Source organism: Lutra lutra, chromosome 4, assembly GCF_902655055.1.
Source record: "Lutra lutra chromosome 4, mLutLut1.2, whole genome shotgun sequence".
Taxonomy (NCBI): Eukaryota; Metazoa; Chordata; class Mammalia; order Carnivora; family Mustelidae; genus Lutra; species Lutra lutra.
Genome location: NC_062281.1, coordinates 90,089,164 through 90,115,272, shown reverse-complemented (window position 1 = coordinate 90,115,272; position 26,109 = coordinate 90,089,164). Strand labels below are relative to the sequence as shown.

Genomic DNA, 26,109 nt, shown 5'->3' with positions numbered 1-26,109 from the left:
GGCGCCCCAAGGGATAGTCATCTAAAGGAGATGAAAGAGTCCCTAAAGGAGAGTGACTTCCCTCTCATTCCTTCTGAGCCTGCAAGAGGGAAGAGGCTACAGCTGCAGTAAGGAAAACGCAAGACAGTGAGGGGAAAAAGTAAACAGGTGTAGCTGATCCCAACCTCGCAAGCTAAAACCACACAGACTTCCTGGTATTGGCCAGGGGTCAGCTGTCTCCCCAGGAACTGCCCGTGACAGTTGTCATTTTAGAGACCTGTTTGATGCTGAGGAAGCTGATCCCAGCCTGCCCCTGATGTAGAAAGAGCAAATTAGCATACCCCAACCTTCTGGCCACAGTGATTGGTTAAGGATCAGCATATGACCCAGGCTGGCCTAATCAGAGTCCATTTTAAGGCTATGCTAGGATGCCAGGCAAAAGATCACCCCCCTCATCCCCTTTCTGGTTGGATATAAACGAGAAAATGTGTAACCTCAGAGTTCTGGCAGCCACTAGGTGGCCCAGGTTTAAGATGATCCTACAGAAGGTAGCAGCAGGGAGGGGAAATCAATCAGGTGTTTAGAGACGCACTGAGCCAGGCATCAGCTTTTCTGGGAGCCAGTACCACCTCTGGACTTTCCAGTTAGGTTGAGCCCGTAAGTCTTTATTTTTAAGTCAGTTTGAGTTAGGTGGTTCTTTTTTTTTTTTTTTTTTTTTTTACGATTTAAAACCAAAAGATTCCTAGCCTATACATTCATCATACTTAACTCCATCCCTATCTTTCCGCAGAATAGCCCAGAGATCCAGGTTAAGACAGTCACGACAGATTTATCAGTGACTCTGAAGCCAAGGGTATTGAGCTGGAAAGGTCAGAAGCAGGAGCTGGACACTGTGCAAGATAGGGTGCCTCAGCTGTCTGGACATGAGAATGAATTCTCTTAGGAAAAGGAGAGCCAAACGAGAAGCAAGTGCAGAGAGGGGCCTCTACTAGGCAGGTAGAGATAGTGTGTTTATAAACACTCTCCCCCACATACCTATCATGGGGGTGTTGCTTTGGGGTCTTTCCCCTCGTGGAATAAGGAATTTTGAAGCCTGTGCCCCTTTAAGTCGTTATTGCCCTGCATTTTGGTGTCTACCTCGCCCTTCAACAAATGAAGAGCTTCCTTTTGGCTTCTACTGCCCTTGATGACACTCACTTTTGAGGTGGCCAGAGGAATTTTATCTTCCGCTTCTTTGGCATGCCGGGAGCTGGGGCCCCTTCCTCCTCTGGCAACAGCACCCTCTTCCTGACCCTGGGCAAGCGCCATTCCTTTCTCAGCCTCTCCCACTGGCCCTGGCCTCCCTGACCCTCCAGTTGAGTTGCTTTCCCCTCCAGAGGCCCACGTCTCCTGTAGTAACCTCGGGGACAGGGCCGAGTCCATGGCAGCTGCTGATTTGTCAGGGGGGGAGTTCCTTTCCTTACTTCCACCTGATTTTTTTCGAGGGCGCCCCCGTTTTCTTTTGGCATCGCTTCCTGTATCCTCTCTATCCAGCTTTGCGGCTTTAGCAGGTGGATCTTGCCCAATGGCCTCACTCACAGGTACTTCAGCTGTCCTCTTGACACCCTTGTCATGGGGTCCCAGGTCACCACCTATGCCTGCTTCCCTGTTCTCTGGGCCCTGCGGCTGAGCGAGCGCCCCAGGCAGAGCTTGCCCAGGCCCAGGTCCCGGTCCGGGTCCGGGTCCGGGTCCAGATCCAGGCAAAGCAGGAACAGTCGGTAAGATCATGTTAATGATTGGCATAGCTGCCTGGGGCCCCCCGGCCCTACTGGGCAAAGGCAACGTAGCCACTTTCAGGCCTGAAGAAAGCTTGGGGGCCAGGATGGGTGGAGAGACTCTGATTGGCGGAAGAAGTGAGCGAGGGGCCCGGGGAAGGAGCAGAGGAAGCCGGGCCACCAGCGCATTAACCTGTGGGTTATTGGCTGCTGGGGCTGGGCTCTCCACTACACTCTTCTTCCGCTCACCGCGTGCAGGGGTGCCGGCCCCAACCCGGGCTTCCAGCTCCCTAGGGGGCTAAAAGGTAAAGAGAGGACACAGTAAGTGGGAAGCCTAGATGTTGGAGTGAACACAGACACAGGAGGGTAAGAAAATACAGGAAAGGGGATACCAAGCCCCTAGCCCAGGGCAGTAAGATCAGGGGCCTTAACCTCCTTACCTGGGCTGCTCTCTCTGGTTTCTTAGGGGCTCCACCTTCTAGGCTCTCCACACCATTCTTGGATTTAGATGACCGCTCCCGAGGGGCATGTTCATCGTCTTCTGCAGAGGTGCGGGAAAAGGTAATAGGGCGAGGGTGAGGAGGAAACAATGGCCAAGAAAGGACACCCTGACTGACGGGTGGAGAAGGGGGAAGAAGGCAGTCTAAGGCACATCCCAATTCCCATGAGGGTCACTAGGAACAGAAGACAAATGCAAGGTGTCTCTGACTGAGTAGGTGGGAGGGCCTATGAGGTTGAAAGTGGCTGAGAGTTTCTTGGGACATGTGAGGGTCTCCACCCACCAGTGAGCCCCATGGCCTTGAGCACGTGGGCATGCGCGGATCGGGCAGAGATGAGATGCTGCTGCAGCAGGAAGCGGGCAACCTCAACGATGGAACTGAAGGACCGTTTCAGGATCCGTTCTGCCCAGTCACAGGTCAGAGCGCAGGCTGCCTCCACCAGCTCATCCCGAGGTGCTGGGGTTACTTCTGGGCCCATTTCTGGCTGCAGTGGGGAAGGACATGCCCACTCACACTCCAAATTTGGCCCCCTTCAGACACCAGGGTCAACCCTAGTTAAGACTAGACTGGAGATGGGAGTAACTCATCCCAGAAACCCACAAATTCTATTCGTCCTCTGCCTGAGCCATAGGGTACGTGGAAGGGCATCTTATTAACCAGAAGTTATGTGCAGAATGACCTAGGCTGTGTCAGCCCTCCACCTTGGAGAGAAGAGTGCGATGGGAGGGTTGGTTGTTACTTACACTGTCAGAGCTCTTCAGGTCAAGTCCAGGCAAGGGTGGCATTGAAACCAAGGTCTTCCTTCGTATGCCACTGTAGCAATATCTGAGACAAGTTAAAGAGCAGCCAACAGTGGGGATCTCCAAGACCCGTGGGAAGGCTAGGCTGTTCCCACTCCTGGCCCTCCACACCCTAAGTTTTCTTCCCTGGGTCCTCCAACCCCACCTCTCCATTCAAGGATACTTGGACTGGCCCCGGCCACCAAGCCTTCGGGCCTTGATGTCAGGGAAGATCTCTCTGATGATTTTGCCAAAGTTGGCTGTGCTGAGTGGGCGGCAACAGGCGAGGCTCTCACAGTACTTCCTAAGTGAGTGGTTGGGGGGGGATGCAGAGTGGGAAGACACTCAGAGAGGGAGGTCATGGTTAGATTCGGAGGGTCCCTGGCATCACGTTTGGGAAACCCTTTAAGAAGTCAGACTCTGTCAAGGCAGGGAGCTCTCCAGAGGTGAGGGGGTAGTCCTATGCCCGCCAACCCACACACCACCACCCCATTCACCCACCGATAGGCATCATAAACACTTTGCTTTGGCAAACAGGTGTCAGTATGCTCCTCTAGGTGGTTGCGGATCCACCTGTAGGCATACATGTACTCCTCATTGCTGAGTGTACTTGGCTCTGAGCTGCAAGAGAAGTGAAAGGGACAAGCTTTACTCAGATCCTAAGGGTTGTTGTGGTTCTATCCAGACCACCGCTTCAGCAGTGCTGGACCAAATCACTTTGCCCAGAATCCAGCTTTTCCTGGTAAACCAGGGCAGGACAGGGACTACTCTTCTCACCAAGGCAGCTGTCATGAGGATTCCTATTCACCCCAGCCCCATCCCAGTGAGCCTCCCTTTAAGAACCAGAACCCTCTGCTATCTTAAACTCTAGCACCAAACCTACCTTTTGTCTCCAGTACTAGGCCCTGAGGGGAGCTGAAGGTAGAGATACAGCTTGTCGTTGTCTGAGAATTTCTGTACATCTTGCTGAGGTAGGGAGGAAGAGAGAGGCAGAAGAAAAAATGAGGCCAAGAAGGATGCAAGATAGGATCTTCTAATCCTTCCCCCAAAGTCTAGCTGTTTTAGAGACCGTCAGACTAAAAAAAGGACCTTAGAAGTGATTTGGGGCTCTGTGTTCACTGTGCGCAAAGGAGTGCTCTCGTGAGCTACCTCGTTGAGAGGAGGAGTAGCAGGGATCTGCTTTGATATCATGCCTACTGCGCATCTACACAACGGGTCACAGAGAGATGAAGTAAGATGCTCAAGGTCAAACTGGCAATGAGTTGCAAAGCCAGTTACCTTCTGACGGGGAAGACTATACTGCCTGTCCCACATAGGCCTTTCAGTTACTCCTATCTTCATCATCCTCATTCCCCTGCAAGTCTACCTCTCTATTGCCCTCTGCCCAAAAATACTTACCAGGATTCCCTCGACTTTGTTCTGCACAGCCTTGCTGTGGAAAAGAGGAGAAAGCTGGAGGTCATACACAAGATTTTCTCTGGTGTCTTATTGTTAGGGAGAGGAAGAGGGATGAGATGCTTAATAGGTGCTCAGAAACAATTCCCATGATGGAGAATCTTTCATGAATGGTGAATCTTCCGGAATGATGAAGAATCATTCATGAAGAATGCACTTGCTCAGGGAGAGGCAATTCATCTACAGAGGAAGTGCTACCGTTCTGGAGCAAGATTTGGAGGTGGAGATGAGTACTTACGAAATGGTACCTCGGAGCCTCTGAAGAAGGGTGGTGGGTTCTCCCGCCTCAGTACTACCTGAGGGGGCCCTTCCCCCAGTCTTGGGGCTCTTAGCATCGGGTTCATCTTCTGCCATCCCAGCATGAGGGCTAGAATTGAGAGGAGACCAGGCATGAAAATTTAACCTCCCTTTCCCTGGAGGCCCCAGGGGCTCTGAATTGCCTCAGTGTTTTTTTTTTTCTTCACCACTTGCCTTCTCCAAAAATTAGAAATTATCCCATTACTTCTCCATGCCCACGTATACCCAAAGAGATCTTTGCCATCCCCATTCTATCTGCCCCACCTTTCTGCAGTCTCCTAAATATGGAAAACTGTAAAGGAAGAGATAGGGGGAACGGAAGTCGACGTTAGACAGGTCCATTTCTGCTTCTGACCCCGCTGCCCTCATCCCCTTTAAAAAAAAAAAATAATAAAATAATCAAAATAAAAACAATAACAACCACAAAGCAAAGTTCTTCAATTTTCTAAGCTACTCCTCACGCCTGAATTTTCCTGGGCGGTCAGAAAGGATACGAACATATTCTGCCCTTTCCAGCCTGGAAAACACCCGGGCCCAAGTTCTCATTACTTAATCTCGCCACGGCTTCCCCCGCCGCTCCCCCTCCCCACGTCGCCGATCCCTACGTCATCTTCCTCAATCTCCCATCCTGAAGCGCACCCCCACCTCCTTCCCTTCCCCCGCAATCAGTCCCGCGTTGCTGCAAGGTGGGGGGTTCAGGGCGGCGAACTCCTGGGCTGGGCGTAGGAAACCCGGTTGGGGGAACGGGGTCCCAAATTCGGGGCACGTGCACATGGGTGAAGGAGCTGTTGAAAATACAGCCAAAAATCTTTTTCTGCTCTCCTCTCCCAACTCATACTGCCCCCTCCCTACCTTTGAACAGTCGCCTTCCAACACAAGCAACAATAAAGGTAAGGGAGAAAGAGAAACTACCTCGTAGCCACCTTCACTCCAGCCCAGCCCACGGTCCTGGCCCAGCGGGCTCGTGCGTTGCTTTATTTTCTTTTTTCTGAATGGCTGGAACAGTCCCGATCTGCCTAGATACTCGGACGACCTGCTCTCTCATTGGTCATTGCTGCCACCCGGAGACAGAAGGCGCCGGGCTCGCACCGGCGGCAGCTAAAGTCTGCCTGGTAACAGATTCTGATTGGTCAATAGGGGAGGGAAAATCCAAAGTTGGTCTTATTTGAGTGAAGAGGGGGAAGTCCGGGTTAGGTTTCGGTTAAAACTGGGGTCGGTTGGGACTGCCGGTCCCAAGAGATTCTTCTCTTAAAGGGACCGCAGGACGAAAGACCGGACGCTAGGGCTCCCTTTGGAGCTTTCTTTTCCTTGCCCTCTCCTTCCGGGTTTCTGTTTTGCCTTCGGTCGTCAGAGCTACTGGAAGAAAATCAACGGATGATTAAAAAAAAAAAAAAGGCTAGAAAATTATGGGTAGTAGTGATGGAGTTTCGCTGTAAGCTCACATAACCTCCTTTTGATGAAAAACAACTTGAGCACTCCACCCTCGCCCCACCCCCACCCCCCGCCGTACCCCCCACCCCCCGCCGTCATCACGGCACACTGGCACTCCACAACAAATCTGTAAACACAGGCTTACGTTCCTCTCTGATGGAGGCCTCAAAACCTCCGCAGCTGGACCACATTTAGTTAAAACGCCAAGCGTTTCTGGGTTTCCGTGGATACTTTACGTCCTTCCACAGAGTTGCTAATGTATCTGGATCCCCACAGTTCTGCACTCAGCGAACATTGGAATTTTGACTGACACCCCCAGGGGGTGCTGGATGCTCACAGGAACTCTTTGCTCTTAGAAAACATTGTCCTGTATAGGTCATGGGTTCTTAATCCTTTTCGTTAAGGATTTTTTTTTTAGGTCATGAATCCAATGAAAGCAATGAACCCTTTGCCATGAAAAATGCATACGCAGGCCAAGTTTTGCATCTGATTTCAGAGGTCAGGGACTGCAGGTTAACATTCTTTGAGTGGATATATTTTGCTTTGCACAACACCTAAATGTGTATTTGTGACACCTAAAAGTATATTTGCAGTCCTGACTTCTAATACATCCTCTAGTCTCATCATCAGTGTACTTTTGTAAAGAGGACCGCAACACCGCAGATCTGGTCAACTTTGATCTTGATAGCCTCTAATTACCTGCAACTGGCTTCTGTGGATACAAGGAGAACCCAAGGAATTGTAGAGTTTGGGGGAATAAGGATATACTGGCAAGAAGGTTTTCTAATAACAGCAAAAATTTATTGGTGTTTACTGTGTGCTAGACACCGTCCTGAATGCTGAACATCTACCTCATTTAATGCTCATGGCAGCTCTTTGAAATAGGTAGTTATTGTTTCTGCTTTACAGGCAAAGAAACTGAGATTCCCAGAGATGAAGGGACTTGTCCACAGTTACATGTGTAGTAAGTGCTAGAATCAGGATCCAAAGACAGGCAGTCTGCCTTCAGAGCCCATTCTCTTGAATACTGCCCTAGACTGGGTGTATACATACTTGTAGATACTAATACACAAATGTAGGTACAGACTGATGGAAAGATACCCCCAACCACCACTGTTTGGTATGAAGGGAGATATAGGGCACTTTGATTAGAAAAAGAGATTGGGATAAATTATGCCGGTTTAGGAATTTGCAGGTGGCAGGGAATAAATGGAAACTTCAGTAAAGGGAGAAAAGCTATCATAGCTATGTAAGGGACTTTATTTTGACAGCACTGTAAGAAGGTGAGGTTGCATGGGGTGAAAGGCTCAAGAAGGGAAAAACAGGCAAGCATTCATTTATGCCAAGCATTGTGTTAAGAGCGGGCGGGGGGGGGGGGTATATAGCGCTGAATAAGGTATAATGTACCTTGCCCTGAGGAGTAACAATAAAAATGATCTGATAAACATCACCACAATAACAGCAAGTATTTATCTAGAGTTTAATATGTGGTGAGGATTTCTCTAAAGACCTCACAAATTTTTGCCACTTTATCTCATAGCAACTCTGTCAGAGAAGTACTGTGATTATCCCTATTTTACAGATGAGAAGACAAAGCCATTGAGAGGTTAATAATTTGCCCAGTGTTACACAGTAAGTGAGGGAATCCATATTCTGGATTCAGAATATGCTCTAGAAACTATTGTACAATGCCTATTGGGAGTGAATTCTTAAACACAAGAAAACAAACCATGAAAGACAATATTGATAAATTTAGATAATTAATATTAAAAACCTAAATTTACTTTAAAAAGCACTATGAGGGCGCCTGGGTGGCTCAGTGGGTTAAAGCCTCTGCCTTCGGCTCAGGTCATGGTCCCGGGGTCCTGGGATCGAGCCCCACATCGGGCTCTCTGCTCAGCAGGGAGCCTGCTTCCTCCTCTCTCTCTCTGCCTGCCTCTCTGCCTACTTGTGATCTCTATCTGTCAAATAAATAAATAAATAAATAAATAAAAAGCACTATGAAAAGAGTATAAAATCGAAGCACAGACTGGAAGAAGATATTTTCAAGACACATAACTGACAAAGGATTATCACGTGGAATTTATAAAGGCCTTCTACAAATGAAAAGATAAACACCCAACTAGAGAAATGGGCAGAGGAAATCAACAGGAATTTCATAAAAGAAGCAGAAATGGCTCGTAAACATATGAAAAGTTGTTCTCTCTATAGTAATCAAGAAAATGCAAGTTAAAACCACAATGAGATACCATTTCATACCCACTAAATTGGCAACAATTACAAAGTCTGGCAGTGCTGAGAGCTAACAGGGCTGTGAGCCAACTGGAGCCCTCACCCACTGCTGATGGGGATGCAATTTGCTATAATTTTGGAAAAGAATTTGGAATTACTTGATAATGTTGAATATGTGAATATTCTATGATTCAACAATCCTACTCCTACAGACATGCCCTGAAGATAGAGGCAGTAAGGTTTATGGTCTCACTGTGTGCATTAGCAAAAACTGGAAATCCCAATGTCGATCAGGAGCAGAGTGATAAGCTGTGGTTTCTTTATATGATGGAATGTCATAGGGCAGTGGGAATGAATGAGCCACAGCTACATACATATACACAGATGAACTTTAGAAACAGTGAAAGAACTATAACAGAAGAAAACACATAGTGCAATGCAATTTACAAATATTTAATGGCAGGCAAAACTGAACAATATATTGTTTATGGATAAATACATATGTGGTAAAGAGTAAAAGTAAGGGGCGCCTGGGTGGCTCAGTGGGTTAAGCCGCTGCCTTCGGCTCAGGTCATGATCCCAGGTCCTGGGTTCGAGCCCCGCATCGGGCTTTCTGCTCAGCAGGGAGCCTGCTTCCTCCTCTCTCTCTCTGCCTGCCTCTCTGCCTACTTGTGATTTCTCTCTGTCAAATAAATAAATAAAAATCTTTAAAAAAAAAAAGAGTAAAAGTAATAGAATTATTACCATAAAATTAAAGATATAAGTTACTTCTGGTGAACAAGGGGAAAAGTTCTGGGAATGGTTGTTCAGTCAATCAATAATGTCTTTTTTTTTAAGATGTTATTTATTTGACACAGAGAGAGAGAGTGAGAGAGGGAATACCAGCAGGAGGTGTGGGAGAGGGAGAAGCAGGGAGACTGATGCAGGGCTCCATCAGAGGACCCTGGGATCATGACCTGAGCCGAAGGCAGACCCTAACGACTGAGCCACCCAGGTGCCCCTCAATAACGTCTTCTATAAGATCTAATTTAATTTGTTTGTTTTCCAAATGGATGGCCTGTCTTTTCTTTTCTTTTTTTGGCCAGTCTTTTCAAAATATTTATCATTTCCTTCTTTTAAAAAAAAAATACTTTTTTTAAGTAATAGCTACAACCAATGTAGGGCTTGAACTCATAACCTAAAAATCAAGAGTCAGCTCCACTGACTGAGTCAGCCAGGTGCCCCTCACTTCCTTCTTATTATAGTTGTTTCCTTTCATACTTTCATCATATGCTAAGTTCCCTTTTATAGTTGGGTCTGTTTCTGGACCTTCTGCTCTCCTGTTGATTCTATTTATCCATTCCTCTACCCCATACTGTTTTGTTTTGTTTTTTCTTTTTAAGATTTTATTTATTTATTTGACAGAGAGAGTCACAGCGAGAGAGAGAACACAAGCAGGTGGAGTGGGAGAGGGAGAAGCAGGTTTCCTGCAGAGCAGGGAGCCCAATGTGGGGCTCGATCCCAGAACCCTGGGATCACAACCTGAGCAGAAGGCAGATGCTTAACGACTGAGTCACCCAGCACCCCCACCCCACACTGTTTTGTTTTTTTTTTAAGATTTTATTTATTTATTTGACAGAGAGAGATCACAAGTAGGCAGAGAGGCAGGCAGAGAGAGAAAGAGGAGGAACAGGTTCCCTGCTGAGCAGAGCGCCTGATGCGGGACTCCATCCCAGGACCCTGAGATCATGACCTGAGCCGAAGGCAGAGGCTTAACCCACTGAGCCGCCCAGGCACCCCCCACACTGTTTTAATTGATGTAATTGTGTTTTGATGTCTGATGCTGGAATTTTCCATTATGAGTTTCTACATATAGAAGATTGTATTTTTCACATGTGGCCACAAAAGTATTTCTGGTTTCACAGACTATTCCAGAACTTTGCCACTTCCCCATCAAGAGATGGAATCTATTTCCTGTCCCCTTGAAGCCCAGAAGGTCTTTGTAACTATCTCAGTGAATGGAATGCAGTGGAAGTGATGCTGTATGACTTCCAAGTCTGGGTTAGAATAAGAGATACAGTTTCCTCTTTGCTCTCTCTCAGGACACTCACCCTTGGAACCCAGCCACGATGTTGTTAGGAGGCCAAGCAGCCACATGGAAAGGTCATGTGTAGGTTGCTGGTGACAGCCAGCATCAATCACTGGGCTTGTGAGTGAGTGAGCCATCGGACAATTCTAGCCTCTAGTCTTTAAGCTGCTCCAGCTGACACCAAACAGAGTTCCCATAGAGCCCTGTCCAAATTACAGATTTGTGAACAAAAGTAGTGTTGCCATTGCTTTAAGCCACTAAGTTTTGGGGGTGGTTTGTTACATAGCAAGAGATAACTAAAACACTATGAATTTACTTTTCCAGGTTAGTTTTAAAAACAGCTTATAGGTTTCCTAAAAAATCAATCCTCTACCCCTCTAACATTTCTGGTAAGTATCCTCCATGCCCATTTCCCTGTTCATACAAACACAAGTCCACCTAACCAGAAGTTTTTGTTCAATTTTTTCTTAAAAATGGGGATTATACTATTCTCTTATATATATAACTCTGCAACTTAATTTGTTTACTTAACATACTGTTGTACATATTCCTCTAAGTCAGGTAGTGTTTAGATCAGAGAGTTTGCTAGGCCTTAACAATCAGTAAGTCAGGAAAGGGACTCCTAATGGTGTGCCAGAGAATGGCCAAAAGCAGATATTTAGGACATGGAGTGGGGCAATCCAATGCTTGGAAGATGCAAGGAGAGTGATCCTCAATAATTCCTGGGATAAATGCAATTACCTGAGGTTATCCTTAAAGACTTACCCAATCGCAATGGCGGGAGGGATAACCATGCTAAAAGGACCAGTGATGGGTAGACACTTTCCAAGACTCTGTCAATCCTTTGTCATGGGGACAGGGGCTACAGCTTTTCTGGGGATGTCCCTGAGCTCAGGAAACTCTCTAGAACTTTCTGGATAGTGTCCTAAACCAACTTGTGGAGGTGACCATGGTGTTAGAAGAAGCAGCTAGTGCCACACTAGACTTTGGCACAGTAAGCTCAGTTTTGCTCTTTATACTCCTCTAGCCTGGGGCTGGGGTATGGGGAGGAATCTGTGTGTGTACAACAGAGATGGATCAGAATAGGTACGGCAGGAATTAGGGAAGTTTGGGTCACATACTGCTGGTGCCTGTGGTATCTGGGAAAGGAGGGACTCTCTTCTTTTTGGAGTGTCTGTTTCAGTGATGAAGGATCAGAAGTAGTGAAATGAAACCAGGACCAGGATACAGGTGAATAGTATTTTTTTTAAAGTTTTTATTATGAAAAATTTTCAAACATACAAAAGGAGAAGGAAGAATATAATGCCCTGCATGCATATACCTAATATTCTGCTTTAAGAATTATTTTTTAAAAGATTTTATTTATTTGACAGAGAGAGAGAGATCACAAGCAGGCAGAGAGAAGGGGGTAAGCAGGCTCCCCACTGAGCAGAGAGCCTGATGCGGGCTCGATCCCAGGACCCTGAGATCATGACCTGAGCCAAAGGCAGAGGCTTAACCCACTGAGCCACTCAGGCGCCCCCTGCTTTAAGGATTATTAATGTCTCATCAATCTTGTTTTATCTGCATCTCTTCCATTCTCCAACTCATCGCTCTAGGTCATTTTAATGGAGACACTCATTATATCAGTACACCTGTATATAATTTAGTTTTCATGTAAATACTTCAGTATGGCCAAGAAATAAGGACTCTTTTTTTTTTTTTTAAAGATTTTATTTATTTATTTGTCAGGGAGAGAGCACAGGCAGGGAGAGTGGCAGGCAGAGCATGCAGAGGGAGAAGCAGACTCCCCGCTGAGCAGGGAGCCTGAAACTGGCCTTGATCCCAGGACCCTGGGATCATGACACCAGCTGAAGGCAGATGCTTAACCAACACCCAGGCACCCCCAATTATTCTTTTTGAAACTCAAATTGTTCTATCTTTGGCCAGTGGAAGCTCCTTCAAGTTGACTCACGTGATATTTTTTTTCTTTGGAGAGAATTGTGGATTCACGTGTAGTTGCAAGAAATAATACTGAGAGAGTTCATGAACCCTTCACCCAGTTTGCCCTGATGGTATACCTTTTGTAACCACAGCACAATATCAGAACCAGGAAACTGACTGACATTGATACAATGATCAAATTTACTCAGGTTTCACCAGCTTTGTACACACTCACTTACATGTATGTGTATGTATATTTATCATACAATTTTTTATCATATTGTAGGTGTGTGTAACCATCATTTCAGTCAAACTACACACCAGTTTCATCACTACAAGGATCCTCTGTGTATACTTTTATAGACAACCCCCCTTGCCCAGTGCCAACCTTAAGCCCTGGCAAGCACTGATCTATTCTCCAGTTCCATACTTTTTTAAAAAATATTTTATTTCTTTATTTGACAGAGAGAGAGATCACAAGTAGGCAGAGAGGCAAGCAGAGAGAGAGGGGGAAGCAGGCTCCCTGCTGAGCAGAGAGCCTGATGTGGGACTTGATCCCAGGACCCTGAGATCATGACCTGAGCTGAAGGTAGAGGCTTAACCAACTGAGCCATCCAGGCGCCCCATTTCTATACTTAAAAAAATTTTTTTTTAATATTTATTTCCTTTAGGAGGGGAGGGGCTACCCAGGTGCCCCTCCAAACCTATACTTTTGTTATTTCATGAATGTTCTATAAATTGAATCATACTACATGTAACCTTTTGAGATTGGGTCCCCTCCCTCAGCATAATTCCCTTGAGATTCATCCAGATTGCTGTGTGTACCAGTAGTTAGTTCCTCTTTATTGCTGAGTGTTATAGTTCATGGTATGAATATAGCAGTTTAGCCATGAATCCGCTGAAAGACATTTGGATGGTTTCCAGTTTGGAGCTATTATGAGTTAAGCTGCTATGAACAACTCTATACAGGTTTTTGTGTGAACATACATTTTCTGGGATATATGCCTAAAAGTTAATTGCTGGGTCATTTTTAATTTTTTTATATTTTTTTGCTCAAGCCTGAGGGTTATTTTGTCTTTTAAGGTGACTTTGCTTACTTCTTCCTCGATGTGGCCTCTTCTGTCCCTCTAGCTGTGCAGTTTGTTCCCTCAGTCCTCAGGTCCGGTTCTTGGGTATTCAGAATGATTTGATAGCTATCTAGCTGTGTTCAAGGGACAAGGCAAGCAAGCCTAGGTTCTTCCCACTATGCCACCATCTTAGCTCTCCCCCTGCATATTTGGTCTTTATAAGGGACTGCCCAAGTATTTTCCAGAATGGCTATACCATTTTATATTTCCACCAGCAATGTATGAACAATCCAGTCTTTCCACATTTGCCAACATTTTGTATTATCACTATTTTCTATTTTAGCCATCCTGATAGGTGTGTAGTGGTATCACAGGTTTTAATTTCCCTAGTGGCCAGTGATGTTGGTTATCTTTTCATGTGCTTACTTGCCATCTTTATATCCTCTTTGGTGTAATGTCTGTTCATGTGTTCTGCTCATGTTCAAATTGGAATTTTTGGGTTTTTACTGTTGAATTTTGGGATTTTTTCATGTACTCTAGATATCAGGCTTTTGCCCATGTCCTTTAGACATAACCCCTATAGTCTTCATAGTTTTCTTGCTTTCTGGTATGTTAAGTGTTTGGGGTTCATTTGGTCGAATGGAATTTTAAGGTTTTAGAAATATTTGGAAATGATGTAGAACTATAGGATCCTTTTTTCTTTCTGAAGCAGTTTGGTTATTGAAAAGGACAGGGAAGAAATTGAGGAGAGAAACATCTGGTAAGACCCACTACATCCCAAGGCTCGCTGTAACTCACTCATCCCACACACTTCCTTTATATTCATTTAGTCATTAGAGCATGCTGTGTGCTATGCAAGCCAGGTATTGGGAATAAACAGGGAATTACAGTATAACGACACATATGTGCATGCTGAGGTTAAGTGCAGGAGGCCCCTACCCTGGGGAGTCAGTGAAGGCGACTTTCCAAAGGATGTGATAACCTGGCCCAAATGGCAGGTAAGGCAGGGTGATGGAATCAGGACTAAGTGGAGGTAGATCTTTCAAGGAGCATATTTAGAGACCCCAAAGGAAAGAAGTGTGTTCCACTCTGGGGATGCCTTGACCATCTTGGGAGTCCTAGACTCTTCCAATGTTTAAACAAAATAACTTTTAAAAATTCACTCATTCATTCATTCATTGATTCAAACAAGACACCTTTGTGGAAGGCAGAGAACATAGGCTGATACCTGAATGTTGCTTGGTATTGTTTTGGGTGAGGCGTAAAGGATTCAATAGAATAACTGCCTAGCTTTTATCTCTTAGGTTCCTGACACTCCCATCTCATTCCTTCCATGAAGAATAAAGACCTATTGTAGAAAAAGGAGACATTTCTGCTTTGGGCAAGGTCCTAAAACACCGTCCAGGTCTGGACACAAGAGGGCCAGGCCCAGTCTGTTGGATTGGTTCACCTTGACGTTCCCGGCCCTCCTGCCTGGTCATATTCCTGTCTTCCAGAAGGGAGGTGACAGGCCTAACCTCCTGACAGCTCTATGTTCTCCCAGTACTCTCGTCCGCAGATTGCACCATCCATGTCAGGGGTCTGGAGTGTCCCTTGTGTGTGAGGGGACACACTACACTCTCCTGGGGGTGGTGGGTGAAATTTTACATTCATTGAAAGAAAGCATGGATTTAAAAAATAGTAAAGTTTAGGAACACCAATTGACACTCTCTCCTCCCAGGTCTCTTTGTGACAACAATCTCCCAGAGCTCCACATTCTGTCTGGCCATAAAGGAGAGATCAGAGCACCCTTAGCATCATGTTGTCATCACTAGTATAAACTAGGCACTCCCCTAGAGTACTCTTTTTTTTTTTTTAAGATTTTTACCTATTTATTTGAGATAGCACAAGTGGGAAGGAGTGGGAGAGGGAGAAGCAGACTTCCCGCAGAGCAGGGAGCCTGATACAGGGCTCAGTCCTAGGACCCTGGCGTCATGACCAGAGCCGAAGGCAGACACTTAACCGACTGAGCCACCCAGGCACCCCTCCCCTGGAGTACTCTCCAGGACTTTCCTATGCAAGATACGAAGGGTCAGCAGAAGAGAAGTGCCCCCAGAGATGAGGTGATCACTAGGTTCACCAGTTTATTTCTTGGCCAAATAATGTCCAAGAGCTCATATAAAAACAGCCAGGGAGCAACACACAGCAGTGATCTGTAAGAGAAGACACTACTCAACACATTCCAGCAGCCTCAGGTTTGGCTTTTGTGGGACAGGTTTGGGGGCCAAAAAGGAGCAGAACAAAGCCAGGTCTCTGAAGAAATGAGGGCTCAGATAAGGAGTGGCTACCAGGGCTAGACTTCAGAGCCAAATGTCAGAGCTGCAGTCACCCCCAGGGTAGCGGAGCTCATGGGCCAGGGCTGGGCCTAGAGGCTCCTTCCCAAAGTCCACGAGGAAGTTGGGGTTCAACTTCAGGCCTCCCTTTACTGTGTCTACATCGATCTGCAGCATCACGGAGCCTTCCCTGGTGGGAACAGGGAGGGGAAAAGAGAGAGGTCACAGGTGGCCCATCCCCTTCCCCCAAGAGTCTGTGATGCTGGGCTAGGTCCTAAGGAAGGAGCAGGGCCTGTAGGGTGGAAGCAGCCCAAGGAGTCTTCTGGGAGAGGAACAAGAGGGAGGGAAGCCCAAGCTGTTTGCTTCTCACCTGATGAGATCGGGGTAAAACTGTTTGTCCCAGGCACTGTACAGCGACGTGGTGACATAGAGACGCTTCCCGTCTAGGCTAAGCTGAATCATCTGGGGGCCTCCAGGTACCCGTTTCCCCTTGGGAAAACCAGGGGGTCAACCCCATGGCAACACATGGGTCCTTGGAGGGGGATCATGGAGTATGCCCCCCCACCCCATAGTTCCCCAGCATGGATCTGAGGGTCCAATGAGCCCGGATGGGGGCTGCGAGGAGGGGGCTTCCAGGGGGAGGTCGAGGGGAGGTAGCTCCTCACCTTGACTACCAGCGGCTCTGGCGGGCATTTCAGCTCCTGGTCCTCCAGCACTTGCACAGGCCCTCCCTTAACGATGCTGCCCCCAAGGAAGAGCTGGGTGGGGAGATCCAGAGCATAAGGGAGGATAATGGTGGGAGGTGAGGACACCGCAGAAAGAACAGCTAGCCCCATGTTCCCCACTCCCCGCGGGTAGCCACAGCTCCCCATAGTCCTGGGCTGCGCCACCCCCCAGCCTCCCATTTTTGTTCTCCCTCCACCTCCTTTAACATCCTTCAGCCACTTCATACCCTCTCCCTCATCCCCAGACTTCTTCTTCCGCCCTCCTTCTGGCTCCTCATTCTGTTAGCACCCCACCTGTCCCGTGAGGCGGGGCCTATGTGGGTCAGAGATGTCATACTGTCGCAGGTCCCCATGCAGCCAGTTGCTGAAGTAGAGGAAGCGGTCATCCAGGGACAGCAGGATGTCCGTGATCAGGCCTGGGGTGGGGGTGTGGTACCAAGGCTTTAAGGACTCTCGTTCCCCAAGCCAGGAGTCCCTTCCTGATTTCCACCCTCCCCTGGGCACTCACTTGGCATTTCGGGCAGCAGCCAGCCTTTCACTTTCTTGGGGGGCACCTGGATCACCTTCTCCACAGACCAAGTACCTCCCTGTATTGGTAGGTGGGGGTGGGGTGAGGAGGCAGAGAGGTGAGCTTGGGAGATTGGGGGGCTGAGGTTGGAGCTGGGTCTTTCCAGAGCCCACTGTCTACAGGGAGACAGCAGATTCAGGGTTTTCCTACCACCAGGGTCTAAGCCCACATGGGCCTCTTAACATAGGGATGATGTCGGCTTCTCTACTGCATTCCCAGCACTCAGTACAGTGCCTACTGTAGAAACTCACAAATAATTTTTGAACAAATAAATGGGACTTGAGGGTTTAGGAGAGAAGCGAGATAGAGCAGGTGGCCTTGGATTTTGTTCCTGGATAATTTGGGCTAGCAGAGCCAGGCAGAGGGGCCCAGGTCTAGAGAGAGGGGTACCTCGTGGTTCTGGAAGACTAGCATTGGTACAACCTGGGACTGATGGGAGGAGAGGGCCTGAGGACACATGTCACCTGATTCTTGTAGAAGCGCTGGATGGTGGAGCTGAGGGCACAGCCCACGAAGCCCTGGGCTGCATCGGGGTTGTGCAGGAAGCGGACCTCCAGGGGGATGAGCCCATCCTGCAAAGGCAGGGTCTGCACGATCTCATGGCGCTGCCAGTCCCACACGTGTATGTGGCTACCATACAGCCCTGGGGTGGGGGACGGGGCCAGAGGGTGGGCTCAGGATCAGGGCAGGGGGCAGTGGGCAAAACCCCCCACACAGCCCCCGGCAGAAAGTGGAAAAACCGGCTGGAGGGATTAGAAAGACGCCTAAGCAAGTCAGAGTACTTGGCACAATCCTATACCATCACCCCAAGAGTCGGGTTCATAGGAGGAAGAGGCCCGGAGAGGGGTTTCCAAGCAGACAGGAGCAGTGTGCATGCCCAGGCTCCAGCCGGCCTCTGGAGGGGATTCTTACCTGCCTCTACATCAGCGGGGTTGAAGCCATCTCGAAAGACATTGGGAGCCGCCCATTCAGTGCTGATCATGACATTGTGTCGAGGCTGGTACCAGAAGTCATAGCCCATAGGTGCGGCTCCCCCAGGCCGTTCCCACGTCCCCTTCACCTCAAATGTCTCTCCATCCAGCAGCACAAAACCCCCTGAGCAGGGAAGGAAGTGGCAGGTAGAGGCAATAGAGATGCTACCGTCACCCACCTTGAGGCATGTCCAAGAGGCTCCAAGTCCATTGCCAGGTGCCCTTTCCTCCCACTGGATTTGCTAGTTCCTTCAATTCAGGTGTCCAGAGGGTCCCACCCAGAAGACCGGGTGGGAGGTGGGGACTTACTCTGGTACCCCTACCGCCATCAATTTCATCCCCTTCCTAGGGGAAATTTTCTGTCCTCTTGAGCCAAGAGCCTGGGACTCAGCACCCCGTGCTTCTCTTGCCCAGCCTCCCATTCTATGTGGGGTTCCTCCCAGAGTCTAGGCTGCATTCCACTCACTACATTTTTTTTTCTTTTTTAGAGCAGGCAAATTATATTTACTTCTCATTCAACGTGAATGCCCAACATAGTTTCCCTTGTTATGACACTTGGGCAACTCTTTGCAAATACAACTAGATGTCAACTCCTCAGTGTTACTGAATCTAGGAGTGTCACGTTCCTCCGGTCTCTGAGAAGTAGCTGATATTCCGCTCTGATCAGATGGAGGACGCTGACAAAAATGGGTAAGGTTTGGAGGGAAGCAGCCTGGCATGTGATGAAGACGCAGCTGGATCTGGATTCCTGGGTTGGAGTTCCACCCACAACTCACTAGCTGTGACTTTGGGTAAGATATTTATCAATCTGTGCCCCGCTTTCTGATCTGGAGACCAGAGATCCTGGTAGTGGCTCCCTCAGAGGCTGTATTTGGCACGTAGCAGACATTTTGTATCAGTCCTAATTCTACCATAAATGAGAGAGCAAATGTGAAGATGCAGGATCCCAAGGGCCGTGAGACTTGCTCCTGAATTCATAAAGGCTGACATCAAATGTATGCCTTTTTCTGGGGCCAGGTCTGTGCCCACATTCCTCACGGTGGGCTGTTCTGACTATAACTTCCAAGTGTCAGGTTTCATCTTCATAGAAATAATGGGAACAACTGAAGTTAATTGACAATGGTTTAAATTTTGGAGGAGACCCAGCCCTCTAGTTCTCCCTGGAAGGTCATTCTATCCCTCCCCCAGCTTGGGATCTCTTCTCCCCACAGGTGTGCCTACAGTGCCAGCAGATACCTTTGCCATTGCCTTTGGGGTCTCCCAGGGAGCTGACCATCACCTCCCCACTAGCCAGGCAGTGGCTGGTGTGGACGTAGCCCAGGCCACACTTGGCATGGATGTCCTCAGCCTCAATGACCTGGAGAAGGATAAGGAATGGCATCAGAAATCTCCCAGGGCCGGGGGGGACCTGCCCACGACTCCCCCATTCCCCTACTCCTGTCTGCTGACCCAACCTTCTTTTCCTTCAAGACATGGACCCAATTTTCCCAGTGGGACTAGGGCAGAGATTCAATCTGGAAGCTTCTGCAGAGCAGCAAGGGAGAGTCTGAGAGACCGCTAACTCTGCAGGCAGAAAGCAGTGACTTCTCTCTCTCCCCCTGTCTCATAGCCCTGTGAGACCAGAAGCTGAGACCAGAAGCTTCTCCCGGCCATTGCCAGCGTTAACTTTGTAGCACCAGCAGCCAGCATGTAGCACCAGCAGCCAGCAGTGAGTGCCTGGCACAAAGAAGGTACTCAACAACTTGTTGAAAGGAAGGATTGGAGGCTTCTGCTTAAGGGAGGGAAAATGAAAACAAACAAACAAACCAAAAAGCTACGCCCACCCTTCCACTGCCCACCTCCCCCAGCCCCCACCTCCGGGTCCCTCACCAACAAAGGCAGGGTCATACCTTGTGTAGCTTCGGGGCCCGGGGATTGGAGCCCACATCCACCACATAGATACGGGAGGACATGAGACAGGGCAGCATCAGCTTGTCTCGTGACTTGGTGCTGTCCCCGAAGCAGCTGCTGCAGGTGTTCCATCCCGAGTGATGGAGCTCATCCTTCAGGTTGGGCATGGGCAGCCGGTGGATGACCTGCGAGGGGAGATGGGGGAGGGCTGGTGCTCACCCAGACCATGCATCTGGGATCGCTGGATCCACTTGGGCTTCGCAGTACTGCACAGGCGGGAATTCATCACTGCCCTGGACCTCAGGGGCTCCCTTGGGCAGTGAACACAATCTACAGTCACACCCAAAGGAGGGTACACAATGCTGGAGCTGGGAAAGGGCCTCGCTGGGGCCAGGGCTGGAGGAAGGGTCTTAGGGCCCGCCAGTGCCGGAGCTCCACCTCACCTGGCAATACTGGGGAGACTTGGGGTCAATGTCCACAGTGGCCAGATAATCCGGGGCCTCAATGCCAGTGTTTCGGTAAATACAGGGCAGGTAGACAATCTCCTCCCTGGGTCCTGAAGGGTAGCAAGCAGTTAGTGGGGATGGCAGGTGGAGAGGAATGATAGGGGCGGCACTGGGTGTGCCCAAGGCTGAGGTCTCAGGGCTCCCACCCCCACTAGCCGTGGAATCAGTAGAAGGTACTGGCTTGTAGAATTCCTTTCCGGGGGGCTCTCAGATATTGCCCACTGACCTTTCATGGCCTCCAGAGGGGTAGGGTAGCCGGGTCCACACTTCCCGCATTTTGTAGCTATGGAAACAATGGGGCATGTTGGTTGGACCACTTTCTGGAGGGTGAGGGCTCCTTCCCCATTTGCCATCACCCATGTGCCGCCACCGGCTGGCAGAGGCAGACAGGCTGTCCCAGGTCGTGTGTCAACTCTGGTCCCATCACAACCACCCATCTCCCTGCCCCTGAAAGCTCTGCTGAGAGAGAGAGAGAGAGTGAGTGTGTGTGTGTGTGCCTGTGGCCGAAAGAGCTGCACAGGTAGGACCTGAGGATGGACAGACACTCAAGCAGGACCCAGGGGACGGCAGGACAAGGGTGAGTGCAGCAGAGGCTGAGCATATAGCGGTTACCATGACAACTTGTTCCCCAGGCCCAGCTGCTCACTAACCAGCCATGGGCGCTTGGGCAAGTTACTTAACCCACTTCCACACGGAGTGTAAAAAGAAGGTAATAAGAACACCACAGTGGGCTTTTAGGAGCAGTAAACAGGAAGGTGCAGTCAAGTGTACTGCGTTGGACTTGATCAGAGCCCGTCAGCTCCGGCTGTCCCCCAGCTAGCAAGGGTGGTACCTTTTCGACTCTGTCGCAGACAGTATCTCTACCCAGACCGGGGACACTTCCTGTTTTTCTCCCTTCTGGGTCCTGACCCCAGGCCGCTGGCCAGAACCTGGGTGACTTAGCTAAAGGTCTGGTAGGGAACAGGAGGCTGAAGTTCAAGGACGTAGGGCTGTTACCACCTGGATGTCCTCAGACCAGTTTGTACCCCTACCCGTTAGCCCACTTCCTTTATCTGTGTTTGGTGCACCTCTGGGGGGCTCAGAGGCCCACCCAGCAGAGCTGTAGGGTGTGGCCCTCCTTGTCCCTTAAGTCTGGCAACAGAAGGCACAGAGCTCTACCGGACCAAAGTCAGCTGGGGGCTCAAGGGACTGGGCCTCAGCCTAAGGGTTTGGGGTCAGACCAGGAGGAAGAGCTGAGGAATAGCCCAGAGGGAGCGGCAGGCTGGAGGAAATCCCGGAGTGGAGATCACAGGACCGGGCGCTGCCTCCCTGTCCTGGCTCAGGGACAGTCTAGCCACGGCCCTGTCGACTGGGGGGGCCTGGGGGGGCCGCAGGTGTGGAGGCAGGGGGAGGCAGGAGGAGCTAGGAGTCAACTCTCCCCAGGAGCCTGGGCTCAAGCCCTCAGCCAGGAAACCAGGTCCTCTACTCAGGGCAGCCAAGTGACAGGAGGCCAAGAAATAGCAACAGCGTTTTGGAGTGCAGAAACCTAGTTTCAAGGTCCAGATCTGATACCTGCTCTCTTCACTTTCTCCTTTTCTTTGGCTGAAAGGGGGTAATCATATCTCACCTTCTTTTCTAGGTGACTACGAAGGTCAAATAAGCCAAGGTATTCACGAAGAACTTTTGTAAAGGAGAAGCACTGTATAAATATGGGTAGGGCTGTGCCAGAAAGCGAGGGGGTGGGGGTACAGAAATCCTGGGCTCGTAGTTGGTGCCCCAAGAGAGGGCTGGGGTGGATGGGGTAGGGTAAGAGGTCCAGTCCAAAACAGTTAAGGGGACTTGTGCCAGGGCCTGGCACAGAGGGCAAGGGGGAAGAGGAAGGAGGTCACTGGACACAGAAGATTCAAAACTCCAAGACTCAAGACAGAGACTCGAAACCCACAAAGCGGAACAAAGACAGAAGGTGTGAGAGTGGTGTTGCTGGTTGAGTCATCGTCCCCTCCCCACCCCACTCCCGGTGTTTCAGGCCCTGTGCAACCCCAGGTCCCTAGGAGCATCGATGTGCTTGCTGGGAAGCACCCTCCTTGTCCTAAGCACCTCAAGCAAGATCTCTGAACACATTTGGATTTGAGATGAACCCAGGGGAAGCTCACTGGGTCTTCCCAGTGTCAGGCTGGCTGCTAGGTATTCTGCCAGTCCAGGAGTCAGATGCAAGGGACAAAGACATCGATAATCCCAAGCAGACCCAAATTCTTCCTCAGCCTGACATCTGGGAGCCAGAGGACAGCGAATAGGGGGACTTTGGGGACTGGGAAGGTGGGAGGTACTGGAACAGTGAGAGTGTGTGGGCTCTGATTCCCTTTCAAGGGGATTCAAGGTGGTTAGAGAGTGAACTGGCCCCAAAGGCCTGGGTTTCCTACTTTCTGGAGTAAAAATCTGGCCCAGGGCTGGAATGAGGATTATCTTTCACCTCCAGTGACAGCCAGGGACAAGAGGTTCTCCTTACGTATTCTTCCACCCCTACCAGATTTTCCCAGCTGCAGAAAGGCCCCTGGCTCCAGGCTGCAGTGTGAACCCACGTGGGGGTCCAGGGCCACCCACCCTCCTCTCCTTGCAGCTCTAGAAACTTTGGCTGAAGTGGGAAATGCAGGGGTAGGGGTGGGGACAGTGCGTCCCCTAACTAGCTTCTCCCCACCCAGCTTTTCTGTCAGTCCCTGTATTGTGGGCAGCAGGATGGTGGTACTGGGTTGCCAGGAGGCCCCCTCCTTACCCATGCTGCTTGCTGCTATGCTGTGATCCTGACCGGCCTGCCGGGAGGGAGCAGAGACCGGGCTGCTACGCAGGCGTCCAAGTAGGCTGTGCTGGAAAGGGGCAAAGGGAAGGAATTTATACAACCAGTCAGGGGCGGGGTGGAGTAGGGGGCGGGCTTGGGCTACAGCCCAGAGCAAAAAAGGGAAAGATCAAGGGCAGCTGACTAGGACTCTCACACAGTCGGCTCCCTCCTTCCAAGGCTGGCGTTTGAGTTACTGTGTGTGTGTGTGTGTGTGTGTGTGTGCGCGTGTGCGTGTGCGTGTGTGTGTGTGTGTGTGTGCATGCACGCGCCCATACAGAGGCCTGTGCACAGGGAGATATGTGCTGGGCCTGTGCATGCATCTCTTTTGTGGGTGCCTGGGCACATGGACTTTGTGGGGCCGCATGGTCTTGTATACCTGTGCGTAGCCCCTGGGTGTGTGCCTGTGTCTCTCTGTGTGTGAAAATGTGCCAGTGGGAGTGTTCCTGTGTGTCTGGACTTGGGCACGTCTGTGTGCACCTATGTGAGTCTGTGCCTGCCAGAATGTTTATGCCATGTGGGTCTGTGCGTGTGTGCATGGGAGTGCGTGTCTGTGGTGCTCCTGTGAGCCTAGGCGTGCAGGTGTTCCTGCATCTAGAGGCTCTCCTCTGGACTTGGATCTGTTTCTTGCTATGGAGGGGCACTCAGGGCCCTGGGCCCATCTGCTATTATCCACAGGCAGGGTCAGCTCTTTCCTAAAATTACCCTCCCGTTCCAGACATCCACAGGCCAAAAGGTACAATCTTACCCATCCTCAACTGCTCACCCATGTCTTCCCATGTCTCCACATTCATGTATTCCCCTTGAGCTCTGAAGTAGAAGGGAAGTTGGCAGTGGCTGGCATCCCCATCTGTTACCCTCATCAATCTTGGGAGGTGGAAGTGGAATCCTCCCCACCCTCATCTCTCCGCTTGGCACCTCAGCAGCTCCCAAGGTGGAGAGCAAGGCCCCAGGGCAGCCCAGAGGGGTGCCACTGTCCCTCACTGGCCTGTGATGAGTCACAAAACTCTCCAATCATCCAGGAAAGAAGGAGGATTTGGTGCTGGCCAGGGCTGCTGAGCCTGCTAGGATAGTGTCCCAGGGATGTGGGATGGCCTCCGGGCAAATGGTAACTGCTCACTGAAGAACCAAGGCAGGGTTGAGGCCTGATCTGTCAGCTCTCCCTGGGGCTGCCCTCATCCAGAGAAGCTGGGGTTAAAGGGTCCCCAGTAGTCCTTCATCTCGAAGCCAAGGGCCACCCCTCTTCCTGCAAGCTGGCTGCCTGACAAGGGTGACCTTGCCCCCCTCTTCTAGGTACCTGCTGACTCTGTGTCTTCAGAAGCCACTTTCATCTCCTTGGATGAAAGCTATGGGGTGAAGTTTTTATTGGCTAGTGAAAGGGACAAATTTTGGTCTTCAGACCGCCGGCGGAAAGATCCATGGACTTCCCAAACTGGAGTGGAAGGAAGGAGAACAAAACGGGGCTGCTGTATGATGGGGATCTGTCCTCCTCCTTCCCCTGGATGAGGGGGCTCACGCAGGAGGAGGTTACGTGGCTGCCCGGGGCAGGGAGGCTCCCTTACCCCCTGCTCCCCAGTAACACTCAACCTCTCCTGGCTTTTTCCTAACGCTACATCCTCACCAGGGCACCATTGGCCAGGCATGTGCCACAGATGACCCTGTGGAGGCAGCTGTCCCCCCGTGGGCCACCCGTCATGGCTGCTTCTTCGCCTCTGCTAGCTTCCTTCTTCGTCTGCTGGTGGCCTCCACTTACCCTGCCTTAAGCCCACCCCTCTGGCCTCCTCCCCCTCCTCCTGAGGTCTCATCTCATACCTCTTCCACTTTCCTGCTTTGGGGCTTGAAGTAGACCAACATCCAAGATTTGAAAGAGAAAGAAAGCCCATGTTCACCCTCTCATCCAAAGTCCCTCAGCTGTTACCTCCAAAGAAGCTGTGATTTTGCTGGTCCTAGACAAGAATTGCAAAGCACCGTTTCGTCCTGAACTGCCAGCTCTGCATGCCCTGACCTTGGACCTGGCGTGTTCGACGGCTCCTGCATGGGACCCTAGCCTCTACCTGCTGCTTCCTCCCAGGAGGTTTCCTCCAGAGCCTGCAAGGTGCTTGGGAAGAGTTGTCTGAATTAGGGCTATGGGTGGAGGCAGTCCTGGGAGAGGACTCAGGCTGGTAATAGTGGTGTCCATGACCCCTGGCGTCTTTGCTCCCATAGTGGGCCACCCCGGTCAGCCTCCTTGTGGCCTGAGCATCCCAAATGTTGCTTCTCAGGAACTTAAGGGCTCCTTTCTCTATCTGATTTGCCCTTTCCTAGCCAACCAGAGTCCAACCAGAGCTGGCTGACTCCCAGATTCACACAAAGGGATATGGGGAGAGACCTGAGCTTCCCACTCTGGGCTGGCCCTGGGGAGGTGGGACCTCAGCCCAGGTCTGTTTGTCCCAGGAGGCTGTACACAATCCTGATACTGGGCACGGCCACTGCAAAGAAGGCTGGGTGCAGCCCATGCTCCTTCCTGCTCTTTCAAGTTCTAGAAAAGCTCAGTAAATATTAGAGGAGGCAGGTTATCAGGCTAACCGCTGAATAGCCAGGTGGTTATGTAATTGAACTTTGGCTCTGCTCCATCTCCACAGACAGAAAATGGATTCTTGCAGCCTTGGGGGCATGGAGCCCTGCTGCAGGTTCCCTCCTTTCCCTTCCGGCCTCAGCCAGATTTCTTTGGACCTCTTGAAACAGGTCCTGAGACCACCGTTTGGTAAGATGGCCAAGGGAGGAAGGAAGGATTAAAACCAGAGAAGGGAAGGGGGAGGAGATGATGAAGCTGGAGTCTCCAAGAATCAAAATGTTAAAAATGT

At 50.0% G+C, this 26,109-nt stretch overlaps 2 protein-coding genes and 1 long non-coding RNA gene across 6 annotated transcripts; 1 reads left to right on the top strand and 2 right to left on the bottom strand.

Annotated features, from left to right (window-relative positions):
- Positions 1 to 632: 632 nt before the first annotated feature.
- RFX5 (regulatory factor X5) lies at positions 633 to 5,804 on the bottom strand. Of its 4 annotated transcripts, none has more exons than XM_047726225.1 (10): positions 5,677 to 5,804; positions 4,706 to 4,834; positions 4,411 to 4,444; positions 3,896 to 3,978; positions 3,514 to 3,633; positions 3,197 to 3,316; positions 2,977 to 3,058; positions 2,516 to 2,717; positions 2,174 to 2,274; positions 633 to 2,031 (listed from the first exon to the last, which is right to left on the bottom strand). In XM_047726225.1, exons 2-10 carry the CDS (start codon positions 4,819 to 4,821, stop codon positions 1,018 to 1,020), a joined length of 1,872 nt encoding a protein of 623 aa, XP_047582181.1. In that variant the 5' UTR covers positions 4,822 to 4,834; positions 5,677 to 5,804; the 3' UTR covers positions 633 to 1,017. The 4 variants fall into 4 exon arrangements, with proteins under 4 accessions (XP_047582181.1, XP_047582183.1, XP_047582184.1 ...); XM_047726227.1 differs by having other exon boundaries at positions 5,617 to 5,715; XM_047726228.1 differs by lacking the exon at positions 5,677 to 5,804 and adding an exon at positions 4,939 to 4,960.
- LOC125097958 (uncharacterized) lies at positions 5,399 to 26,109 on the top strand. Its single transcript, XR_007126666.1, has 4 exons — positions 5,399 to 5,654; positions 10,509 to 10,576; positions 22,076 to 22,149; positions 24,560 to 26,109. It is a non-coding gene; the product is annotated as an uncharacterized LOC125097958 (long non-coding RNA).
- Positions 15,595 to 23,297, bottom strand: SELENBP1 (selenium binding protein 1). The gene is made up of 12 exons (XM_047726230.1): positions 23,207 to 23,297; positions 20,684 to 20,740; positions 20,395 to 20,507; positions 19,951 to 20,136; positions 19,298 to 19,418; positions 18,003 to 18,185; positions 17,555 to 17,733; positions 17,031 to 17,109; positions 16,817 to 16,938; positions 16,463 to 16,555; positions 16,168 to 16,286; positions 15,595 to 15,987 (listed from the first exon to the last, which is right to left on the bottom strand). Exons 1-12 carry the CDS (start codon positions 23,208 to 23,210, stop codon positions 15,825 to 15,827), a joined length of 1,419 nt encoding a protein of 472 aa, XP_047582186.1. The 5' UTR covers positions 23,211 to 23,297; the 3' UTR covers positions 15,595 to 15,824.